General features: G+C 42.9%; 1 protein-coding gene across 5 annotated transcripts in view; it reads left to right on the top strand.

Moving 5' to 3' along the window:
* PDGFC (platelet derived growth factor C) overlaps window positions 1-25,327 on the top strand; it is a 225,052-nt gene that overhangs the window by 187,957 nt on the left and 11,768 nt on the right. For 4 of the 5 annotated variants that reach the window (XM_027116805.1, XM_027116803.1, XM_027116807.1 and 1 more), the window contains 2 exons: window positions 15,939-16,146; window positions 20,738-20,955. In XM_027116805.1, the coding sequence (XP_026972606.1) occupies window positions 15,939-16,146; window positions 20,738-20,955 (426 nt within the window). The remainder of the gene's footprint in view (window positions 1-15,938; window positions 16,147-20,737; window positions 20,956-25,327) is intronic. The other variant, XM_027116804.1, reaches the window with a different exon arrangement.

Raw genomic sequence — 25,327 nt, 5'->3', positions numbered from 1 at the left:
GCTCACTCATTCGGCAAGCTCAGCCCATCGCATGGCTTTTCATACAATCCAGAAGCCATTGGCTCTGAAATTTATACATCCAGCCCCTGTGTCTCAGCTAAAACCCTTTTTTGAACATCCACATGCCTCCTCAATGTTTCCATTTGGAATTTATTGGCATTACCTGCGAAGTGCCTTCCTGAAGTCTGCTTTCAGCCCAGCAGTGGATATGACCCTTTTCAAACATAGTCAAATAATAACACGCCTTTGCTTGAAACTCTCCAACTAGGGCTGCCCAAATTAGCGAATAAAAATAATTGGATGAGTGTGTGTATTATCCTAATTGCATAATTAAGATGCTGTTAATTGTGGTTGTATCTACTTTTTATAGAGTAGAAGTGTTAGCTTTTACTAACACTTTTACATGTTTTGGGCCCTCAGTCCTCTCTCTGAAATCAGCTGAAACCATGAGGATTTTTAGGGAGCAGGGTAGGGGTGAGGGGTGTGAAGATGGTTCCAGAGCACAGAATGCTTAGGGCAAAGGTCGGCAGAGCAGAGTTGCAGGGTAAGGACAAGACAAAGAAAAAAATGTGGGAGGATATCTATGCATTTCCCTTGAGCTTTAATAAACTCAACCGTGACTTAGCTGCTTCTGAGTAGTCTAGAAATCCTAGTGCAGAAATCTGCTGGTTGTTTTAGTAACCCCGTTAGTTGACTCTGGTTGGAAGAGTTTTACCTTCTGTATACCTGTGACTGTTGCACTCTTTAGAATCACACTGTCAACCCCTCTCACTTACAGACAAAGCTGTCCGGTAACCCCCTTCCTTCAATGCTCCTGCTTCCGTTCAGGAAGATACATGCATCCAGGAGGTGCCCTTCTTATCAGGGTGATGACCGGGGAGTCTGCTTTTTTTTAAGGATTCCTTTTCTTTCTTTCTTTCTTTGGCTGCGTCCGATCGTAGTTGCGGCATGGGGGATCTTTCACTGCAGCACGGGCCTCTGCATTGCGGCGTGCGGACTGCGGAATGTGTGAGCTCAGTAGTTGCAGCGCACAAGCTTTGTTGCCCCGCGGCACGTGGGATCTTAGTTCCCTGATACAGGATCGAACCCGCACCCCCTGCATTGGAAGGCGGATGCTTAACCACTGGATCACCAGGGAAGTCCCCAGAGAGTCTACTTTCAGATATTTATTAATCTTAAATTAGGGAACAACGAAGGCGATCTCAGGCTGCCTGTTCTCTCTCAGCTTTTGTGTGATGTCAATTGTTGTTTGCTTTATAGTCTAGCTCACAGGGGCAATCTTATCTGTACGCTGTTAGAGCTCATTTCTACAGTGTTGTACGTGCACTGAAAAGTATTGGCAGTGTGACGGACTGTTGTTCATACGTACAGTATAATCCCATTTTTAACAATCTTTCTTTGGTGAACATTTAAGTTTTTTATTTCATTTTAATTTTACTCTTCCCTCATCATATTGCTACAAAAAATGTCCTTGGATTATACCTCTATTTCCTTAGGATAAATTTCTGAATATAAACTTATAAGATCTTAGAAAATACCATCAAGTTGTCCTGCAGAGATGCTGTGACATTTTACTCTGTCTCCCTGTGGTTTATGGGAAGGATGTCCTTGCCCTCTCTCCACCTGCAGTGGATGTGAATTCTTCTGTCTTCAAGTTGCCTTTCGTCCTTAGGCCTCTTGTATTCTGATTGGAAATGCACACAGATTTCTCCCCTTATTCTGTGAGGTCTTCTTCTAGTCAACCTGCCCATAAATCCACTGCTCTTTCTTCTCCGTCTTTCTCACTGTCCAGCTGAACCCAGTTCCCACTCCTGCACTGATGCTCCTTTCCCGGGAAGGCCCTCTTTCTTCCTCACCTCCTTCAGTGAAAGGTCAGTAAGTCCAAGGACACAGAAGGCCACCTATTTAGTGACTACAGTGGCCTGTTAGCATCCCTCTCCTTGGCCTTCCATCACCTTAATGTTGCCCATCTCACTTGTCAGATCTCTCTTCTCTCGCTGCAGGACCACTGGTGCCTCAGGCCCCCTTCAGCCCCTTTGGCTCCTGTGTTCTGGGAACCAGTGCCAGCCCCCCTGCCTCAGCATCGCAGCTTCGTGCTGGGAAATCCCGATTTCCTCCCCTTGATAGTCTCATTTTTCTTGCACTCTTACTCCATGGCTGTAACCAACATATACCTGTGAATGACTGTCAGTTTCCATCAATGGCCAGTCCTGCATATGTGATGTCAGGGAGGGGTGGCTACCACTCCTCTCCGTCAAATGCCCCAAGCTGAACGTTTTCTTTCTTCCGTCCTTACCTGTTTTGTGTACCTGGATAGGTATGTCATGGGCAGCCCACTCTCTGAAGCTGGAAGTACTTGAGGTCATGCAGGACCCTTTCCCTCCTTTTCCTCTACTCCATCAGCTACCAGATCCCGTTGATACAACCACAGTCAAGTGCTTTGACACCCTTCTTTCCCTTCCTCACGGTGGGTATCAGTTCATAGCATATACTCTTTCTTCAGCATTCCGTTGATGTATTTCTGCCAGGCCCTAAAAGCCATTAGGGATCAACATTATCCAGGAGAGGGACTTCCCTGGGGGCACAGTGGTTAAGAATCTGCCTGCCAATGCAGGGGACATGGGTTTGAGCCCTGGTCTAGGAAGATTCCACATGCCGCGGAGCAACTAAGCCCGTTTACCACAACTACTGAGCCTACTCTCTAGAGCCCGCGAGCCACAACTACTGAAGCTGTGAGCCACAACTACTGAAGCCCGTGCACCACAACTACTGAGCCTGCTCTCTAGAGCCCGCGAGCCACAACTACTGAGCCCGTGCACCACAACTACTGAGTCAACGAGCCACAACTACTGAGCCTGCACTCTAGAGCCTGCGAGCCACAACTACTGAGCCCGCGTGCCACAACTACTGAAGCCCGCATGCCTAGAGCCTGTGCTCCACAAGAGAAGCCACCGCAATGATAAGCCAGCACAACACAATGAAGAGTAGCCCCCGTTCGCCGCAACTAGAGAAAGCCCGCACACAGCAACAAAGACCCAATGCAGCCAAAAATAAATAAATAAATGAATTAATTAATGAAAATAAAACCAAAACATTATCCAGGAGACATGAGGCTTGTCCTCTGCCCTGAAGGAGATGTGCAGTAGTTTCAAGTCAGCGTGGTGCTAGAGACACGGGATCAGAGAAGGGCCCGTAGCCCCGCGATAGTGGATGGAGAGAGAAGTCTGGCTGGTGACAGCCTCCTGGATGAGCTGAGTCTTCATGGAGGAGCAGTGGGGAGCCAGGTGCAGAAGGGAACAAGGCAATTCCCATCGCGGGGAAGCAGCATGGGCAGGGCTTCAAGCCCGAAGCCCTGTTTATGGCACCGCCAGAGTCTACACGCCCTTTCCCCCAATCTAGGGCACCTCCTCACGTAGGAAGACCAAGAAAAAAGCCGTGATCGCATCCCACCTTTCTTACAACCTCTCTCACTCTCCTGCTGCTTGTGGAGCTTGGCACACACAGAGGCGTCCTGATCAGACCTCGGTCTGTCTCTCCACCCACCACCACCTGCTCTCCCACCCGACGGCAGTGCCTCTGCTGCCCTTCCTCTTCCTTTTAACCCATCACCTTTCTGTTTCCCAGTTCAGGTTCTTTGTAAATATCCAAAGTGTTCTTCTCGTATGAGTGCTTTCTTGTTCTCTGAGCTCTAGGTTAACTTTCATCTCTTCTTTGTGGTCTCCCCTGATTTTTTCGGGCAGTCAGTTGCTCTCCTGGCACTTAGTTTTTAAACGCTGTTGCAGTCCTTACGCACGGATGTAGGTTTGCCCATCAGAAGCTCAGTGGCTGTTCGTCTTCATCACTTCCTGCAAGCACCTGAGTCGTACAGTCCAGTTTGCAGAATGATGTTACTTTCATGTGTCCCTGTTTTCAAAGCCATGACTTGCTTATATCAACAGAAGGAAAAGACATCTCAGGTGTACTTGGGGATGATGGTAGCAACATTTCACAATTTTTTTCTTTTTTTTCACGTTGTGTGATTTTTTTTTTTTTTTGACCTGCTCAGAATGCTGACCACGTGACACAATTTCATTTTAGTGCAGTGGCCAGCGCTAAAGAACATGGTGAAAGAACATATAACTGCTTATACTTTTATTTTTTGGAGATGTTGGGATGTGTGGACGGTCACTGAAGACTTCGTAGCGTAATAGGAATGTCACGGAGCGATTACAATTGTAAAAGACAATGACTTCACGCTCGATAAAATAATTGTTCTTCACACTGCATGCTGACTAGTTACTTTATAGAAGTTTGTGTTAATACAATGCCATACACGGTAGTTAAGATACAGTTACACAGTGTGCCTGACTAGTGAAATCCTGCGCTTCTGGTGGGGTTTCTATTTGTCTCATTTCATATAAAGACTTTTTAGGCAAGAAATATGAATTCAGAAAACTGAAAACTAGAGATGTTAGTTACGAACATTATTATGCGTTTGGTTTTTTTTTGAGTTTCTCAGCACAGAGTTTCTCATGGCCACGAACATACCTAGACATGCCTTTACTGAACTTGTTGTTCTAAAATGCCCGTTTCACTTCACAGAATAGCTACTGAATATAAATCTGTTTTAGGAGAGAAAGAAGTTGGAACAAGGGTTTTCCCTGTGGTGCAGGGCAAGCCATGTCAGTGTTATAAGAATGTTGGGTGAGGTATCAATGAACATGGACTAAATAGCTAATGTCACTCCATACACACAAAACAACATAAATCAGGAACTAAATTTTATAATTTACTTACTGATTTATTGATTGGTTGACTGATTGATTGATTTTTGGCTGCGCTGGGTCTTCGTTGCTGCGCGCGGGCTTTCTCTAGTTGCGGTGAGCGGGGGCTGCTCTTCATTGCGGTGCGTGGGCTTCTTACCGCGGTGGCTTCTCTTGTTGCGGGGCATGGGCTCTAGGTGCGCGTGCTTCAGTAGTTGTGGCGCACAGCCTTTGTTGTTCTGCGGCATGTGAGATCTTCCCGGACCAGGGCTCGAACCCGTGTCCCCTGCATTGGCAGGTGGATTCTTAACCACTGAGCCACCAGGGAAGTCCCCAGGAACTAAACTTTTAAAGATAATTGTTTATCTTGAGTAAAACTGACATAGTGGGGACGATGAAATGTACAGTTAAAAATGTGTATGATAATTCCTAAGTCTGTACAAGGCTTAACTGCTTATTAAAATGTTTAGTGATACTGTTTTACTTAATTCTTAAAACTTTTCTGAGGCAGGTAGTATCATCCCTGCTTGAAACATTGATCCCTAGAGAAACACATAAATGAAGTGTTCATTTGTAACTTACTCAAATGCTCCGTTTTATTTGGCCGGTGGGTGTGGCTCCCCTGCTTTGAAGAAGAGACCATCTTTTCCATCATCTGCTCTCTGCAGGAGGCCTGGGGAGTGCCCTCCACCCGACGGAAGGAAGGATGCCAGGGGAGGGGAGGGGAGGGGCAGATTTCAGGAGGCGTAAGGAGTGTACAGAGGTTTATGGCATCTGTACAAACCTCTCCCGTTGGGCTCCACTGTGAGTAATCTATAGCATCTTTCAAACAAGGCTGTTTTGTAAAAGTATAATGTTTAAAAGCTGATATATATTTCTGGAAAAGTAAAACTTAAAAATTAGTATTTTTACTGTACCCTACGGACCATCTGACATAGAATTGTGAAAATTCAGTCAACAAAGGGAAAGGCGAAAGAAAACAGGGTGGCCAGCTAGAAGGCTGTTGCAGGTGGTGGCTTGGATGATAGGACGGTAGCAGTGGAAGTGGTGAAAAGCGCTCAGGTCCTCTTTGGGGTGTCCCGAGACCAAGTTCAGTGTTGGCGGCAATGTCCCAGCACCAGCTGGGGGAACCACCTTCTGCTCAACTCAGAGCCCTCAGGTTAAGAGCTCAGTCCTACAAGACTGCTTCCCTCCTGGCCTCAGAGACCAGGCACAAGCCCCGGCTGTTACCTGGGCTTCTGACCCACCAGCTACACATGGGATGTTCCAACAATCCCCTCCGATTCCGGCTGGCAGTCATGAATACAGGTTGCTACCGGTGCTCTGACCCACGGCCCCCTCCTCAGATTCCATTAATTTGCTGGAATGGCTCAGAGAACTCAGAGAAGTATTTTACTTACTAGATTATCAGTTTATTATAAAAGGATATCACTCAGAGCAGGCAGATGGACGCACAGGGCGGGATATGGGGAAAGGGCTCCAGGCTTCTGTGCCCCATCCAGGCCTGACTCTCCCCAAATCTCCACGTGTTCACCAACCCAGAAGCTCTCTGAACCCATCCTTTTGGGTTTTCATGGAGGCTTCATTACATAGGCTTAATTGGTCAGATCACTGGCCATTGGCATTAGATTCACCCACCTGGTCCTCTTGCCTCCTTGACGGGGCCTGGGGGGGGGCGAATATGGGGGCAGGAGGGGTGACCAGAGACTTGAAAGTTCAAACCCCTCTCACCTGATTGGTTCTCCTGGCAACCAGCCCCCATCCTTAGGTGCGGCCAAGAGTCATCTCCTTAACACCACAAAAGACACCCTTATTGCTCTCATCACTTCGGCAATTCCAAGGGTTTTAGGAGCTCTGAAGAAACAGGATGAAGACCAAATCCATATTTCTTACCATAAGTCAGATGATCACAGATTCTAACCCTAGTCTGATGGTAGAGCCGAGATAAGGTGGGATGCGGGGTGAAGACACAGGAGAGAAGCAAAGAACAGCTCCACACGATGGGGTCCATTTACTGAGGAAGCACAGGGTAAGGTTACAGAGAGGGGGATGGTGGTAGCGTGTAAGTTGGAGGGAGGTCACTAAAGGAAGGAACGCGGACAGAAGATAGATGAGGTCCGAGCATGGACAGCCTGGAGGTGGGGTGGACCCAGCAAGCACAGCTAAGGAGAAGCATCTGTCCAAGTGGGAAGCAAGTCTGCAGAGCCTGGTGTCGGCTTGGAGACAGAAAATGGACTGTTAGATTCAGCCCTGAGGGGTGGGGCGTCATCGGGGACCTTCATGCCTTACGCACACACTAATTATTTCCATTAGATTATCTCATTATTCCCCTCAAAGGAACTTTCTGAGGGATTTTTTTATTACTCCTCCCAGTTTCAGCTACTTGGTCACACTCTTTATATTGGCAAGTCATTTTAAAATAAATAACTTATACCATTGTTTCTTGCCCCAAATAAAGTCTTCCACCCACATAAAATCTGAATGAGGTTGAGGGTCTTATCTGACTATTAAGCCTACTGAACAGATAATTGAAAGTATCAACCAATACAGGCGCCATTTCTCAGCTAGATCCCCACAAAGCATTCCGAACATTTCCCTTAATGGCTGTTAAATGATGCATTGAATAAATATGGAGCCGCAAGAGAAATTTCCGTAAGAAAGAGCCTTAAGGATTATGGCTTGAGGCGCACATTAATTCTAGGGTTTCGGGGAAGACGTGTTTTTCTTCTAACAGTTCTTAGCTCACCTTCTCTTTCCCGTGAAGTGTCTTCCTGTCGGTCCCTTCTTGAGCACTGAGTCAAAGCAAATCCTCAAGCGTTCAGTATAACAAGATTGGGGAAAGGCGCGTAGCGCTTTGCCGTCAAACGCTAGTAGCTGTCGTCTCAGCTTTTTAGGGCCTGTCACGTTTTTTGATTCAGAGGAATCCTTTTAACAATCTCAGTAAGAAAGCACCCTTCGTTTTGGCTTCGCTTGCAGATGCCACTGGGGAAGGAGTCCTCGGTGCTGTGTTATTTAGTTGTCCCGTGGAATCCTAGCTTTCAGTCTGGGTCATTGCTGCTAATTCACAGTTTTACCTAGGAAGTGGAAAACTGTGTGTGTTGACTCTGATTCACCAGCCCACAGTCAGCTGTCCCGGGAAAGCGCTGGTTTCCAGGAGACCTCCCACCCTTTAACTGGGGTGACCTCAGACCAGGAACTTTAGGTGGAGAGGAGCTGGGGTAATGGTGTTGTAATTTGTGAGTCTAGTCAGACGGCAGTGGTTCTCAAGTTTCGCACTGAAAGGAACACTGGGCCCGTGACAGTCTCATCCACTAATTTAGTAAGAAACTGTGCTTATAACATAACCATTCTTCTTTTTTTTTTTTTTTTTTTTGGAATTTTTAACAAAGCTAGCCATCTCTTTTCCCATATTTGGGCCCAGACAGAACACAGCTGCTACTCAGAGTTTGCCTGAAACTCCGGGAAGGTCAGCTTCAGGTTTGAGCCTTGACGTGACAGCTTTTAAGTGCTGGAGGGTAAACATAGTTCCCTTTTCAGCCTGGACGGTCGCTGGGATCAGCTGTGTAGGCAAATCAAGGTTCATTCCATTGCCATGCTCTCTGAGTAAGCGCCGCTCAGTGTTAAGACACGACGTGAATACACTTGGCCACTTTCCCCGGGATTTCTCACTTAAATGTATAATCTGCCTCACCCACACAGTATTAAAACATCTGTTCTGGAGTAGTAATGCAAGCATCTGATTTTCTTTGCTGGCTTTAAAATCATTTAAAAACATAACCCAGATAACTTTTGGGACAGATTCAGATAAAAGCAGGGGGAAAGGAGGAAGAAGCGTGTTTAAATGAATTGTTCCAGAGCATTCTTGTGTCTTTACGGCACTGCCCGTCAGTCGTTCCTGGCAGAAATGTTTGTCTGCAGGCCCCGTCTGCTCCTTAAGCTCTTTAAAAGACAGCCCTATATTCAATATATCAGCTTGACATGGTGTAACGGAGACTGGAGACACCTTTCAAAGTGATGGAAAGCAAGGCTGCAAGGCTGAACTTCGCTTTTTTCTTCTCTCCCCACACCTGGATGATGACTTTGTTGTTCTTTTGTTTTTAATAACTGCAACAGTAAAACCTAATCCGCATTCCTAACCCTTCTGTTAGGTGTGAATGAAGTGAAGCCCCCTTATCAGTTTGAAATGTCCTTTATGCCTTGGCTGGGAAAGCTGCAGCGTAAGTCTCCGTAGGCCCTGGGCTGCTCAAGGTAAACATTGGTGTGTGTGTATTTGTCCAGGGAAGGTTCATTGTCAATGTCGTATTTTTAAATTTGCACTCACCGCAGAAACACTAATAGGAAGACAAGCTGCGGTTTTCTCAAGCTGGGTATTTATCGTGGAATTATAAGCCGTTCGGATAGTACTATTCCAAGTAGGAAGTCAGCTATTCTTCTTCTAAAAAAGAAGATGATAATTAATGCATAAGGTATCTAAGTAGCCATAAGAAAATACAAAACCACTAAGATGTTGATCTTTTAAATGAACCTGGAGAAGCCAACAGAGGAACTCACTTGCTGTCTTCAGCGTGTAACACTGATTCATCCTGGCCCTTACTTTGTCCAGACACATGGGCTGCCCATTATGTTTCAATAATAAAAGTAGAAATATGATTGTTTTTCAGCTATTCTTTCACATTAAGTTCCCTTTTTATGGTCCACACTCACCAGGATTTGTTTGATCCTTGCTGAGTTGCTCATGTGATTCGTAATAGCAAATTCTCAGTTTGGCTTTGTTCTGGCAAAGGGAAAAAGTCTCTTCTGTGAAACAAAATACTTGGTTTGTAAAGGTTAAGCTTCCCAAGGGCAAGAACTTTTGTCGGTTTTCTCACAGCACCCACATGATGGGCTTTTTAATAAATGTTTGTTAAATGACTTAATGGACACGGTATAATGTTAACCTTCGTTTGCTGCTCTGGTCGATATGAAGTTGGGAATTCCATGACAGCATGCTTTAGTGTGCCAGGGCTGCTGTTACAAAGTACCACAGGCTGGGTAGCTTGCACAACAAAATTCATTCTCTCACAGCTCCGGAGGCTGCACGTTGGAGATCAAGGTGTCAGCAGGATTGATTTCTTCTGAGGCCTCTCTCCTTGGCTTGTAGACGAACACCTTCTCCCTGTGTCTTCACGTGGTCTTTCCTCTGTGCGTATCTGTGTCCAAATTTCCTCTTTTTTCAAGGACCTCTTCTTACAAATTTCTTCTTCTTACAAGCCCAGAGCTGGGATTGCTGGATCAGATGGTAGCTCTAGTTTTCATTTTTTGCTGACCTTCCATACTGTTTTCCATAGTGGCTAAACAAAGTTACCTTCCCACTAACGGTTCATAAGGATTTTTTGGAAACGACACCAAAAGCACAGCAACCGAAGCAAAAATGAAACAAGTAGGGCTTCATCAAACTAAAACAGCTTCTGCACGTCAAAAGAAGCACTCAGCAACATGAAAACGCAGCCCGTGACATGGGACAATGTGTGCAAACCAAGTACTGGACGAGGGTTGATATCCAAAATGTATAAAGAATTCGTACAACTCGATAACCAACCAAACAAAAATCCAATTATAAAATGGGCAGAGGAACTTATCAGACATTTTTCCAAAGAAGGTGTACAAATGGCCAACAGTACATGAAAAGATGCTCAACGTCACTCATCACCAGGGAAACGCAGATCAAAACCACAGTGAGGTATCGCCTCACACCTGTTAGGATGGCCGTCAGCAAGAAGACAAGAGATAGCAGGTGCTGGCGAGGGTGCGGAGAAAACGGACCCTCTTGTATCCCACCGTTACATGGAATTCTTAAACGTAAAAGCTGGAAAGAATCTTAAAGGTCACTGGGTTTAAGCAGCCATGCTTCACAGAGGGGAAAACTGAGGCCCACATGGGTTACAGTATTTGCTGAAATTCCCTCTCCTGATGTAGTAGCTTCAGGGGTAAGTGCAGGCTCCCCGACTCCTGATCAGGGTTCTTCTCTCGTGTCATGCTGCCACTCAGAATGACCCTCACCAAGGAATTAAAAAGACCTCATCTTGTATAGGATCATTACACACGGTTCTGACATCCTAGAAATGAACTAAAAAGACCTCATCTTGTATAGGATCGTTACACACGGTTCTGACATCCTAGAAATGAACTAAAAAGACCTCATCTTGTATAGGATCATTACACATGGTCCTGACATTCTAGAAATGGTTTGACAGGACAACTCATTGCATAGAGATTTCACAACTCTTTCCTCGTCTTTCAGGATCTGTCCTTACAAAGTCATATAGCCAAAAGGGTCTAGACTAGGATTAGATTATCCACCCAGGTTATTGCTGCTGCCGCACTGAAGAGCATAGCAGAAAAGCTTTTCTCTGGCTTACTGAAGTCGGGGTATTGATTTAGTTAGCTATGTACATTACAGAAGCCAAGAAACACTGCTTTTTGTTTCTGAACATTGGCTTCCACTAAATAACACAACCCATAGCTTAGTGATAAGCATCTATTTTCATGGCAACTGAGAGAGCTGGGGGGAGGGGAATAGGCAAATCCAATTCAATTCGAGGCCCGTAGCCCAATCGTAAGTACTTTTACACAGCAAAGATATTGGTAGAATTTTCTAGACACTGTATATGAGAGCAAAGCCTCTAGGCTTGTACCAGAAAGAGGAGTTCTTAGTTAGAGGAGAAATTAAAGCTTAAAAAAAGTAGAAGGTATTTTTCCCTCTAACTTTTTTTTTTCCCAATGCCCCCCTTTTCTCTGAAAACTCCCTTTAGACAACTTAGAAAAGCAGAACTTCAAAAGTGAACAACTTGATTGTTCCTTGAACCAGTGGGTGGGTGACAGTCATGAGGAAGCCCTTAAAAAAGAAAAGCGCTGCTTCCTCTGTTCTGTCCCGGGATTGAATCTTTGAATCCAGAGGAAGTGAGTTAATTCTCCCCTCCTGTTTCTTTTGGGTGGGGACTGCCGTGGGTGCGCCTGTGTGTATGTGTGTATGGGGTTATCTTTTTAAAGCATTGTCTTAGTTTAAATATTTAAAAGTGTGGAGATTTATAACATCAACCAATTAACTGCATGCAGTAACATTTGCCAAGTTGTTTTTTTCCCTTTGTCATTTGAGGGGATTGATATTCTGATGCTTCACTGAACCCAAGATGGGCATATTCTGTTTGTCCAACATTACAGACTTCTTGTGTTTTCTTTCTCTGTGTAACTACTTTAAACTTTATCTCAGAGGTCCTCATTTCAGTTGGAACTTTTCATTGTTCTTGAAGGAATGCTCTATACATTTCCAACAGACGTGGAAGCAAAATAAGCCAACCCCAGAGCGTAAATAACAATTCTATCATGCCTACAATATGCATCTGCACTCTGACACTTTAATGAATACTGTATACTTTTTGTGCAGGCTTTCTGTACACTTACCCTCTGTGTGCAGATTGACACATTTCCTTTGTTTTGTATCATAATAGTCATAACTCAGTTATCCTTTGAGTAATACTGACTCTTTCCACTTTACATAAACATACACATTTTGGCGTATAGTTTAAAAATTTGCAAAACCGTTGCATCAAGTTTTTCACATTATAAATTTAATCAATATGAACCAAATTGGCTAAATTAGTAATGAACGCTTTTATTAGAGAATTGCTTATTTATATCCATACTGCACTTATCAGTCATAATAGTACTCTCTGTCAAAGCAATATTGCATTTCTTGGACAATTAAAAACATTCTGGTAGTAGAGAGGAACGTATTAAATGTGCTTTCTACTCTTAAAAGTTGGATAGAATAATGGAAAAAGATCTTAGTGCTAATATTTTAGCCAGAATCTTGACATTATTGAAAGTAGATCTTTAAAATAAGAATGAAATCAGTGTTGACCAAAGCTGCCGCATTCACTTCTGCAGATTATCCTCTATAAACCCCACAACCACCATGGGCAGTGGGGCTCGGGACCCACAAAGCCATGAGTCCCAGCAGGGGCTGTGTCTGCCCCAGAGAACGGATGTCCTTTTTTTTCTGAAAAGCAAGTACCCTCTGCTTTTCAAGCCATGTGTCCACAGGATAGCCTGGAGAGGGTCTTTTCCAGATTGACCCAGTTGAGGTGTTTGGGGAAGCAATGGCCCTGTTACTCGGGAAGGTTTCATGGATGGGTTGGGTTTCGAGAAAGGCTGTTAGAAATGGTAAAGATTTATTATGTGAATCACAAGATGGAGAGTTTTGCCCGGGGAGGGGGGGCAGCAACGTAAGCATGGGGAGAAGTGCAAGGTCAAGGTCAGAGGAATATGACATGTGCAGCAGCCAGTGAGGAGACTAGATTGATTGGGACAAAATGTGCCTGTCTTTGATGAGTGGAGGATTAGATGCGAAAGGTGAGCGAAGGTCAGGTGGTGAGGATTCTGAGTGCAGGGAAAGGAATTTGGATTTTATCTTCCAGATGAGAAATCACTCTAGGCATTTGTCCAAATCCATCCCATGATCAGCGATAACTTATTTTAGGTAGATTAACCCAGGGTTATGCAGCATAGAACAAAAGGAATAAGAAAGAGTAAAGACAGGGAGACAAGGTTAGAGACTGCCAAATATAGTCCATTGTTTTCAGGGTCTGCCCTGTATCTGAGTAATGACGATGAAAAGGAAGAGCTGATATGATAGTTTTTTTAATTATAGCAAATGTTATCATTTTTACCTGATCTCTAGAAAGAATCCATACTTATTATAGAAAATGCTGAAAATATGGATAGATATAAGGAAGAAAATGGAAATCACCCATTCTCATTAAAACCATAGATGAACCCTCCACATCTTAGGCGCTCTTGGTTTCTCTTTGTTTTATTTCAACGTATGTGTGTTGAAATCATGGTATAATAATGCTATGTTTACATAGCTTGGATTTCTTGCCATTTACTACATATTAGGCATTTCTTTTTTAATAAAAAAATCCTAGAAGACCTAATTTTTTATTTTTTATTTTTATATTTTTTGCGGTACGCGGGCCTCTCACTGTTGTGGCCTCTCCCGTTGCGGAGCACAGGCTCTGGACGCGCAGGCTCAGCGGCCAGCCGCTCCACGGCATGTGGGATCTTCCCGGACCGGGGCACGAACCTGCGTGCCCTGCATCGGCAGGCCGACTCTCAACCACTGCACCACCAGAGAAGCCCAAGACCTCATTTTTTTTATTGCAGTATCGTTGATTTACAGTGTTGTGTTAATTTCTGCTATACAGCAAAGTGATTCAGTAATACATATATGTACATCTTCTTTTTTCAGATTATTTTCTATTATAGTTTAATACGGGGTATCGAATAGAATTCCCCGTGCTATACAGTAGGTCCTTGTTGGTTAATCTATTTTAGATCTAATATCCTGTATCTGTTAATCCCGAACTCCTAATTTATCCTCCCCCCCCAGCCCGCTTTCCACTTTGGTAATCATAAGTTTGTTCTCTATGTCTGTGAGTCTGTTTCTCTTTTGTAAATAAGTTCATTTGTGTCATATTTTAGATTCCACATATAAGTGATGTCATGTGGTATTCGTCTTTCTCTTTCTGACTGACTTCACTCACTATGACCATCTCTAGGTCCGTCCATGTTGCCGCCAATGGCATTATTCCCTTCTTGTTTATGGCTGAGTAATATGCCATCGTATATAGGTGCCACGTCTTCTCTATTCGTTCATCTCTCGATGGACATGTAGGTTGCTCCACATCTTGCTGGAGGGCCTCGTTTTTCATGCCTGTCCCACTATTTCAGTTTATGACTGCAGGGTCACTAACTATTCCACTATCGTAAATTACATTGTGACCAACTTTTTGTTATTATAAACGTTACTGTAATAAACGTCAGTCAACATAAATGTTTTATTCCATACTATTCTCTTTTCTTCTTCTTCTGCAGATAAACAAATAGAAAAATTTTAAAAATTAAGTGGAGCGTTTGTTCCTGTACTTATTTTGCCTGTTTTGATTTCAGTTCTAATCTACCACTCCCCACTTTTAGTCCACTTTAAAAATTGGGGAAGGGAGGAGTGTGTTCCTTAACGGACTTTTCCTGAAATCATTACCTCCTTTTGGGGCTTGCCTTTTAAAATGGTGCACTTTAATCCATCGCTCTGTACACGAGCATTTAGGTGGTTTTCAGTTCTTCTCCTTTCAACACTGTGATGAATTGATACTCATGTGCACATATTTCCATGTGCACAAATAAAAGGCTAGAACCTCAAAAGTGAACTACAGGGACATGGGCCATATCCATCTTCAACTTTAGTATCCTGTGTACATCAGTTACATCAACTACAGTGATACCAATATGTACTCACTTCTGCAGGCAGACCAGAAAAATTCCAATTTACCCACATCCTTGGCAATCCTTTCCTTTCAATGCTCGCCGATCTCCTGTAAGTGAAATAGTATCTCTTTTTTTGTATGTGAAATATCTCATTTTGGTTTGCATTTCTCTGATAACTAATGAATTTTAGCATGTTTTCATATGTCTAGTGGCCATTCAAGCTTCTTGTCTGGAATTTGTCCATTTTCTATTGAGTTTGTTTTTTTCCGTGTACTCTGTCCTGTGACAGGTATATGGTTTGCCAAGGTGTTCTCCCAGTGTCTGTATTTTAACTCTGTTTATTACAAAAAATTTAGGCAGATTTATCAAAGTTCTCTTTTATGGTTTGGGTGTTTTCTGTCTTGATTAACAACTCCTTCTCCAACGTCAAAGGCTTTAGCTTTTCACTTATATATTTTTTTCTTATTCTTTATGGGTTAATTACTTTACATTACATTTTTAATTCCTCTGACACACCTGGGAGTTCCCAGGTGATTTTCCAGAATGAGGAGGATAAAAAGTTGAAAACAAAAGAAAACTTTGGTAAAAACTCTATTAAGGCTTCCGTTGTTAAGTCCATAACTGAACCGTGGAGGCATCTTTGCCTACCGTGGTTTGTGGTAACTCGAGTGTCTTGCCCATTGAAACTCTTTTCCCACAGAAACTCCGTCCAAGTTCATCTGCATGAAGCCTTGGCAAAGTAGTTTACTGCTCACTGGGGTTGAATACAGTTTCACTTCCAGGTGTTTTCGGCCTTAGTCTGCCTGTCTAACCTCGTGCGTGAGTCCAGAAGGAACACGTCGTTTTTTTAAAAACGGTTGCCGTCTGACACTGGATCCGTTTTACTTTCAGCAGTTGACAGAAACTGTGAGTCCTTCCGTGCTCCCCGCTGCAGCTTTGCCACTGGACCTGCTTAACAATGCTGTCACTGCGTTTAGCACCTTGGAAGATCTTATTCGGTATCTTGAACCAGACAGATGGCAGCTGGACTTAGAAGATCTCTACAGGCCCACATGGCAACTGCTGGGCAAGGCTTTTGTGTTTGGAAGAAAATCCAGAGGTAAGCGCTCTCTTCAGGTTAGCACCTCATTTAAGTTTCTTAGCAGCTAATGTTTCAGATTCTTCTGCCGTACCTTCTAATGAGGAGAGTTTAAAATTCTTCCCCGATGAAGTTTAAATAATCAACCTTCTTAACATTTGAGCATATTTACGTATTAAATAAGAATACATATAAAAGGAGGGTTTGGAAGATTAAAAGAGATGCTTTTGCTGAAAATTCCTGTTATTTCTTTAATTCACAAATATCATTTTGATGAAGTCCTGTGCTACATTTCTCAAGAAACATTGCTTATTCAAACTTAATATTTGGGGTATATTGATTCAGAGATTCAAGAGAGATTATCATAGCTGCTAAACCAGGTTTAGGGCTAGAAAAGGGGAGAGCTCTATTAAAATCTGTATTCACCATGACCCCATGAGTCAGGATTATATCAATTTCCATTTCCTAAGCCTAGAAACTTTTCTAAATAATACGAAAAATAACAATGGCTCCCCAGAAAACAGAACTGTAGTTTCCAAGATAGAAGTCACTGTAAGAAAATAATGCTCTGAAGGAACTCACACCATGATAATTTTTTCTATGTAAATATGCTTCTGAAATGATCACTTTTGATTCTATGAGCACATCTCCCTTCAAGAGTGAAAGCGTTGATAATTAAACTTAATTTCACATGGTCAAGAGATTGGAGACAATGTTGGCCGAATCTGTCCTCAGGTCAGGTGACTGTCCTCGTCACCCTAAACTTGGAAAGCATCCCTCTCAAACACAAATGAAAATGTAACTGGGCAGTTATAAAGCCCTCAGACAATCTGTTTCAGTCTGTCAGAAACTTTGACATCTACCCAGGGTCCCATTAGAGAACGGAGGACAGTCTGCAGGAAGTCTGTAGAAAGCACAGTGTTCAGTTAATTTGAGCGACTCACAGGGGCAGATTGCATCAGACTGGTCAGAAAGAAACCCGATATTCCTGCCCTCTCCTGCTAAGAGTTGCAGCCCTTCTGATCAGGACTTAACATCTCAGCAGATCATGTTCGGACTTGCCCAGCACGGTGTTCTGCTGGACCAGCAGCCCTGGTTTCCTCTCAGCGATATTGGAAATCGCTGTTCACGTCCAGAGGCAGCTGAATCTTGTCCAGATGCTGAAAACGGTTACGTATTTATAGGACATGATCGTGATAAATCACTCACCAACAACAACACTTCCCTTCCCTCCCACTTAGGAACGGGAAGATGAAGATTTGCAAGGCTGGCTGAAACGCCCCTGAATAGAGCCTTTGTTAGCAAATTCGAGGTAGATTATCCCGTGGATCCGTAAGAAGCAGAGGGAGTCAACCGGACTGAGCTCAGATCTAGTTTTTTGACGGCCGATGTTGGGATACGAGCCTGAAAACCTCCCCTCTAACCCTGCCTGCAAGCCTGCACCTCTCACGTGGTGCTCAGTGAAGATTTGGCCGGAGGCTAGGGTGTGTTTAAAAGGCCCAGCGCTGAACCAGATCTCTCAAATATTCATTTAACACTTTCCAAATTGAAGCCCTTTGCAGTTTGCCAAAACTATTAACTTTTTAAGTGTACAGTAAGTGTGAGCAAAGTAGTGTATATTTTTGGAACTCTACATAAACTAAAATGCAGGTGTGGGATAACATCTCTATAGACAAAACCAGCTCCCCCCCACAGGAGTCTTTCTACAAAGGAAGGAGGAGTAAAACATTTAAAAGCTTCTAATTAGAGATTGAGATAGATTTTCCACAGAATAAACATATCACAGCGTTACCACATTCATCTTAGAAAGACCACCCTCAGATTGCATTACGTTAATAGAATATCCTTGGGCTGAGTGTCTGAAAAAAATGAACACTGACAAAGTAAACTGTGATCGTAATTTTTTTCTATCAGTATTATTCTGTTTAGGAAAACTTGCAATATTTATGAATCTGAACAAGAAAACAGGCATTAGAAAAACAGTTTTTATTGACGACAGGCTTCAAATCTTCATTCTTTAGAAAGACAAGCTAATGCGTGTATTGTCTTAGGAGGTTGTTACGAAAAGGAAATAAAGCATCTGAAGGCTAAGTTTACTTTACAGATATTTGGCAGAGGGAAACTTCCACATTATTACAGTTAAGCTATTAAAATGTATGTGTTGGTGTTCTACCCAATGTTTGGAGAATTTGTGACACCAGTCATAGTCACGTGACTTATTCTAATGATGCTTAGATGTGTTTGAAGCCCTAGAAGTAGGAAGCATAAATTTCAAATAACACATGCCAAATGTAAAGTCCTTACTTGTATTTTTAGCCCAGAGGGGACTGTGTTAATGTCTTTCCTTTTCTTTATTTTCCCTTTCTTCCTCTGGTTCAGCGTGTTCATTCATACCTTACTACTACAGAAAAGAAAAACCCATATTTTTTAAGTCAGGTTTAACTAGTACTTAAAAAGGGCTTTTGACTTTTGTGTCAAACATGATAGATGAGTGGAAGCTAAGTTGAAAGTCTGTTTAAATTTTCACATTGTAGCAGGTATCATAACTTGGTTCACTTGGGAAATCCATCTAACCTTTTATTGTGGTTAAGTAAACATTTTAAAGCTAACATATACAGACTCATTTTCTAGTTTCATGAACTAGTATGTTTAAAACTCTTTAAGGTAGATGAATATCCTTTGAAAGCTAAGAGTTCATTCACATTCTAAAGAAGGATAAATCTTAAAGAAGCATTAAAAACTCTGGCAACTGGCTTTTGTGTGTGTGCCTGTCTTAGGCGTTCTCGCTCCTTGCCTAGATGTTAAGTTCTAGCGAAAAGGTTCAAAGAAGCTCATATACAACTTGGACAGTGAAAGAGCGGTACGTGTATAGACGTAGGTTAGGCTCCGGCAAAATGAAATGAGGTAAAATACGTGACATCATTTAACCTAATTATCTCATTAATTTTATTGGAGATAAGCTTCTCTTTAATGGCCCTCGAGAGAATGAACTCTTTTCCTCTTAAATATTTAAAAGCTTTACTGTCACAGGGTCATTTTTCAGATGAAAGGGAAATCTTTAGATAAATAAAACTGATTTTCTCTTGAGTTGGAAAAAATAATTTCTAGCTGAATAAGACGTTGAAATGAACTTATTGAATTAGCATTTCCTCCGTGTTCCCCTTACTTGACCGAGGTTTTAGTCAACCATATGGTTTACGTGTGCTTATAATTGACAACTGCATTTGCATAAGCTGTAATATATTTCTTGAAAATACTTACATTGGCTTCCTTTGACATTTTAGAAAAACTTGACCACGTACTCAAGAATAACCTGGCTAAGAAAACAAGCATTTGATTCTTAATTACCTTGTCACTTTAAAAGTATTTAAAAATGTTGGCATTTAATTTTTAAGGCTGGGTTATGTAGTGATTATTATTACCTGAAGCTATCTTTAACCAGAAAATATTATTTATAATGTTGCCAATATGACTGAAAAGGTATTTAACCAGATTTAGTATAGTTTAGATAGTATTCCTAAATTTTAATAAAAACTTTGTTTTTGAAGGAAAAAAGCTCTGATGAATTATATGTTATTCAAAACTTCAATTTTATTGGAATTGCTTTGATTTGAGTATTTCTAGGGGAAAAAAGGCAAAGCTGTAAAGCAGAAATTAAAATCATATTAGAATTGCTTATCCTAATAATTATCAGCTACTTCATACGTTATGTATAAGCTCATGTTAAACATGGCGTGTTATTGTGATCTGATTTAACTGAGGCGGTATCATTCTATAGTTGATAACAGTGGTTCTTCAGAACGTACTGCAACAGTCTAACGAAAGGACGTTTGGTTCGGTCTTCACGTGGAGGCACTCTCTTAAAGAATAAACCACGGCATAGTTAACCAAGTTACTAAAAGAATAGAGACAGTGGGTATAAGTTAGTCATTTCTTCTGCCCTTCAGGAGAATAGACATCTGAAAAGGAGTCTAGTTAACATTCTCAGCGCGCCAGAAGCAGTGCTTTCCAGCAACTTCTGCTCCTTTCAAACGTGTCCTTTTCCCCACTCCGGTCCGCTCAGCCGTCTTCAGAAATTCACTTGCTTCATTTCCTTTTCACGCTCTATGATTCTTGTTGCCAGGAAGATTATAGAAGGTTCTGTCAACAAGTGTCTGTACGTTGTGTTTCATTCATCACGGGAGCTTGTCATCCTTCTAAACATCGCATCTGTGTTTTCATCAAAGCTTTCCTTTTACATTCTATTCTTCCCTCCCACGCCCCCCTTGTTTACTTTTTTCCAAAGGTTAAAAGGTGTAGTCCCCTTTTTCTCTAGAAAGTTTCCTGTTTATAGCTGGTAACTCTTCTGTAGTCTCCATCCTCAGCACTGCACAATGCCGTCCCTTCATCCGTCCCTGGGTCACAAGGAAGCTCTGTTTGCCATAAGACGGAAAGCCCAGGCTGCGAGCTGCATCGCCCTAAGACCTAGTTAGATAATCGGGGTTCTTATTGGGGCGATTGTTCGGGAGATGTCTAGATTTCTGTATGAGAGCGAGAGCGCGAGGGCGCTTGGCGAAATCGCAAGGCTCAGAGCATGACCGCCTCTTCCTCTGCTCCCCTGTGTGCCGTGCAGTGCTGGGCCTGAACCTGCTCAAGGAAGAGGTGCGGCTCTATAGCTGCACGCCTCGCAACTTCTCCGTGTCCATCCGGGAGGAGCTCAAGAGGACCGACACCGTCTTCTGGCCGGGCTGTCTCCTGGTGAAGCGCTGCGGCGGGAACTGCGCGTGCTGCCTGCACACCTGCAGCGAGTGTCAGTGTGTCCCCAGCAAAGTCACCAAGAAGTATCACGAGGTACGGGCGGCCTCTCCCTTCCCGAAAGGTGACAGACCAGCCTCTCTGAAGTGGATTTTGGTTTAGAAGGGAGGTGTCGTCTTCACGAAAACCAGGCCAGACAAAACCAAGGTTTACCAAAGAGCTCAGGTTTTCATTTATTATTATTATTATTTTAAATTTATTATTATTATTTTTGGCTGCTTTGGGTCTTCGTTGCTGCGCGCGGGCTTTCTCTAGTTGCGGCGAGCGGGGGCTGCTCTTCGTTGCGGTGCGCGGGCTTCTCATTGCGGTGGCTTCTCTTGTCGTGGAGCACGGGCTCTAGGCACGTGGGCTTCAGTAGTTGTAGCGCACGGGCTCAGTAGTTGTGGCTCGTGGGCTCTAGAGCGCAGGCTCAGTAGTTGTGGCTCATGGACTCCAGAGCGCAGGCTCAGTAGTTGTGGCGCACGGGCTTCGTTGCTCCGTGGCATGTGGGATCTTCCAGGACCAGGGCTCAAACCCGTCCCCTGCATTGGCAGGCAGATTCTTAACCACTGCGCCACCAGGGAAGTCCCTGTTTTTTAATTAGGACCTTGAACTCAGGAAATCAGACATCAAGGATTTAGAAAGCTTGTCCTCTGATAGCACATCATGGGTACTCAGTGGAGGTTTTCTGTCTCATACAAAAAAGAAACTGTTTTTCCAGGGAGGAAAATGGGTGAAACTTTTCACCTCTTCAAAATATGAAGGGAAAATATTTCAAAGACAAACTTGGAGGTAAATTATGGTCTATTTTGGAGAAAATAAAGATCTTTAATATTTATCTTTCCATTTGGGGCCATTTGGGCACATAAATTCCAAGGGACATATTCATAATTATACTTCCTGTTATTTCATCATTTATATCTTCCTCTTATTCATGGTGCCCCAAATAGTATGTTAAGCTTTTTATAGATCCTTCATCCTTCCCTTTATTCCATGGAATTAAGGAAAATACAATATTAAATGTTAGTAATTATTGTTTTTCAGAGCCTTGGGGACCTTAGAGTTTATACATTTCAAGTTTTCATTATCCCCGGTGATACCCAACCCCCTCCAGTCCCCCCCAGAAGCACGTGGCTTTCGGGCATCCGGAAGCGACCCCTTCCTGATGGCTCACCTTCAGTTTTTACAAAATGTCTTTTACAAACTTTAATTTTCACAAAACCAAACCAAAATCTACCTCCTGACTTCATTTGGATATGGCTTCATTCATTTTCACTTTTTTCTGCTAAATAAAAGAATAACACAAACTAAATACCCACTTAATAAATGAAATGATTTTACCTGTGAGTGAAGACGTTGGTGAAACCCTAATCTGTCGGGTAATCTGAACAGGTAGCCGCGCTCATGTGACGTGGTTGCCCAGCTCTTCCGCAATATTGTGTTGGCAGGTGATTAAGTGGGAGAAAAGCAGTGGATTCCAGACAAGGTGCCTGTTTCCCTCCTAGATCTACCATTAACTTGTAACCATCCACAGGACACTTAACCTTTGTGAAACATGTGCAGACTCTGATAATCTCTCAGGTTTTTCATAAAGGTGTTATTCTCTGACAATTGTTAGATGGCAAGTTTTAGAAGATGACATCCAAACCTGGCAGTCTGGGATAAAAGTAGGACTGTTGACTGCCGTCCTCATAGTCCACTTTCGTTTCTGCACCACACACGTCTAAAGATCCTTGTGCTGGGAACGGGTGCACTCCTGTTCAGGAGGAGGTCCTCGGGAGCTTGCGGGAGCCCCAGCTCCACTCTGCCCAGACGACGGCTTGTTGCTACTCTAAGAACTGGAAGTCTAGTAAAGGAAAAACCCTTATGGGGTAGTTTTGTTACCGAACCAGACTTGGGTCTGCTTGCTGGGCCAGTAAGGCTGCTGAACCAGGTCGTGGGGAGGAAAGTGCAGCATTCCTTGCAGGTGCCAAGCAAGGAGACCAGGCAGCCGGTGCTCAAAAGACCCAAACTCCTCAAAGGCTTTCAGGGACAGGTTTTTAAAGACAGGGAGAGGCGTGTGATCAGCTGGTGGACACTCTTCCGATTGGTTGGTGGTGAGGTCATCGGGAGTCCACATCATCAACCTTCTGGTTCCAACCGGTCTGGGATCTACATGCTTGTGGGCAGCACGCAGTTAACTTCTTCCATCTGGTGGCGGTTTCAGTATCTGCAAAACAGCTCAAGGGACCTGACTCCGAATATCATCTGTAGCCCGTGAGGAGGAACTGAAGGTCCTTGACTTTGCTTAATGGCTAAACTGTTATTATTTTGTCTTGCCGTACTGTTTTCCTTTCTTTATGCGTTTTCTCATTTCTCTGATTAAATGACTAGAGTTTTTCCACAGACAAAAGACAGGCAGAGGACATGCGGCCGGGCGGGCGAGGAGGTCTGCTCTGGGAAGGCCTCCCAGGGTCCTGCTCAGTGACAGCCCTGAAGCACATGAAAGTTAAAAGGCCTCAAAGGGTCGGCAGATCTTAGAGTTGGTTGGCATAATGTGAAAGAATAGGGTGAGAGTAGGAATTAAGCTGGGGTGATCTCTCCCCACCTAAAATCATTTCATTTTGAACTTTCTAAAGCAGGGACTTACTAAGCAAAGTGTATCTGGGGACCTGATTTAGCCAACAAGTCTTGGGTTTATGACTCACCTTGCTACGACCTGTAAAACCCAGAGCTTTTCTAAACAAGTTTATCAGATGCTGAATTGGTATCACGCTTCTGGGGCAGCTGAATCAGTCCTCAGATCAAGTGTATCCTCCCCCATCCTATACTTGTAAATTTCTTTTCGAATACCATTAGTTTTAGGTTTCTCCAGAAAGTTGCCCCAGAACGTGCAGTATCTGTTTTAAAGTCTGAGATAAAGTTCTTGTGTAGGGAAAGGCCATGGCCAGTGCTTGGACACGCACTGACCTTCTTCCAGAATGGTATTGATTTAGCCTTCCAGTCTTCAGGTGGCGTTGATTATGTGTATTATCTGCATGTCCACAACTTCGGATGCTTATCTAATTGTACGACCGTGTAGTGCAAGTTTCCCACAAATATCTCTCGTGTGTGTGCAGAAATATACATGGTTACCTATGCCACATTTCTCATAGATATCTCCAATCCAATCATCTCAGTTCTCTTCTACGGGAATTACAAATTTTTCTGTGATAGTTATTTTGTTAACCATCAAATTACCCTGTGAAAAAAGGATTACTTGTTTGGTGTAATTCATGATTTCTGAGGCCTAGATTTTTCTCAGTCTTATATTTTGCAAGTTCTGAGTCTAGTACTACTCCTAAATAAGTGAAATTTTTTGAAAACATAATTCAAAATAGTTCTTAAGTCATCGAAAACCATTAATCTGGATCTAGAGATTTAACTCATTCAAAGTTAAGCCCATCTTGGGCTTTAATTCTTTTTGATGATCATTGCTCCAATTTTCAGTTTAAAGATTATCCCGCTTCATGGACAAGGCAAAAGCAAAGATAGAGCTCAGGAGTTTTAATTTTTCTCTCTTCCATCCAGGTCTATTACCCAGCTTCCCTGCATATTAAGCTGACGTGTGTCCATTTGTATCACTACAAATATAACTGAGTTATTCCCTCTTTTGCTTTCCTTTAGCATTTTCCTTGAGTTTTGTTCAACCATTGTATCAAAAATAAGTTTACAGACTTAAAATTCTCATAAAATATAATGATATTACTGTAGTACTGTTTTGGTATAATATTATAGCTTAATAGTATCATTAAGGTTGATTCTTTGTAGCAGTCACCAGATACTCTTTATTGGAGGCCATTCTAGCCAAAAACAAAAAATGTTTTTTCTTAATTTCCCCGTCTCCCAAATAGGAATTCTCAAAAAAGCAAGACAGGAGCTTGTCTTGGTAACACACAAGATGTTACCTCTTCCTTGAAACACTTTTGAGTTTCCTGCCAATCCCAGCGTAACTCATTCCTCCTCTGTGCATGTGTAGGACTTTAAAGATATCTCTATAAGCTAACTTTTATTATTTCATAATTATTATTTATTTGTATTTGTTTCTCCCAAATTGAGAACTCAGAGTAAAGATCCCATCACAGCGTAGCACTCAAGAGCGCGGACTCCAAGGCTGGGCACCCAGGGTTTGAATGTGACATTTGTTAGCTGTGTGACTTGGAGCAAATTACTTCGTCCCCTGGGCCTCGCTTTCTCCATCTGTGAAGTGAGCCGTCACCCCTCGTGCCTTATTATGAATAAGACTTAGAACTAGGTGTGGCACATTTCAAGCCCTCAGTATACGCTAGCGATTGTCTCACTCACCTTCACTTCCTCCGTGTTCCTAGCCTCATTAAAGTACGGCAAATGATCAGTAAAGATTTAATGAATTTGCCCAGAGGTAGGACGGTATTCTCTTTCTGGCAAAAAG

This window comes from Aethalodelphis obliquidens, unplaced genomic scaffold, assembly GCF_003676395.1.
Source record: "Aethalodelphis obliquidens isolate GAN/ISIS:26980383/991018 unplaced genomic scaffold, ASM367639v1 scaffold17, whole genome shotgun sequence".
Classification (NCBI taxonomy): domain Eukaryota; kingdom Metazoa; phylum Chordata; class Mammalia; order Artiodactyla; family Delphinidae; genus Aethalodelphis; species Aethalodelphis obliquidens.
The sequence above is the reverse complement of the archived record's forward strand: the minus strand, read 5'-3'. Positions and strand labels throughout refer to the sequence as shown.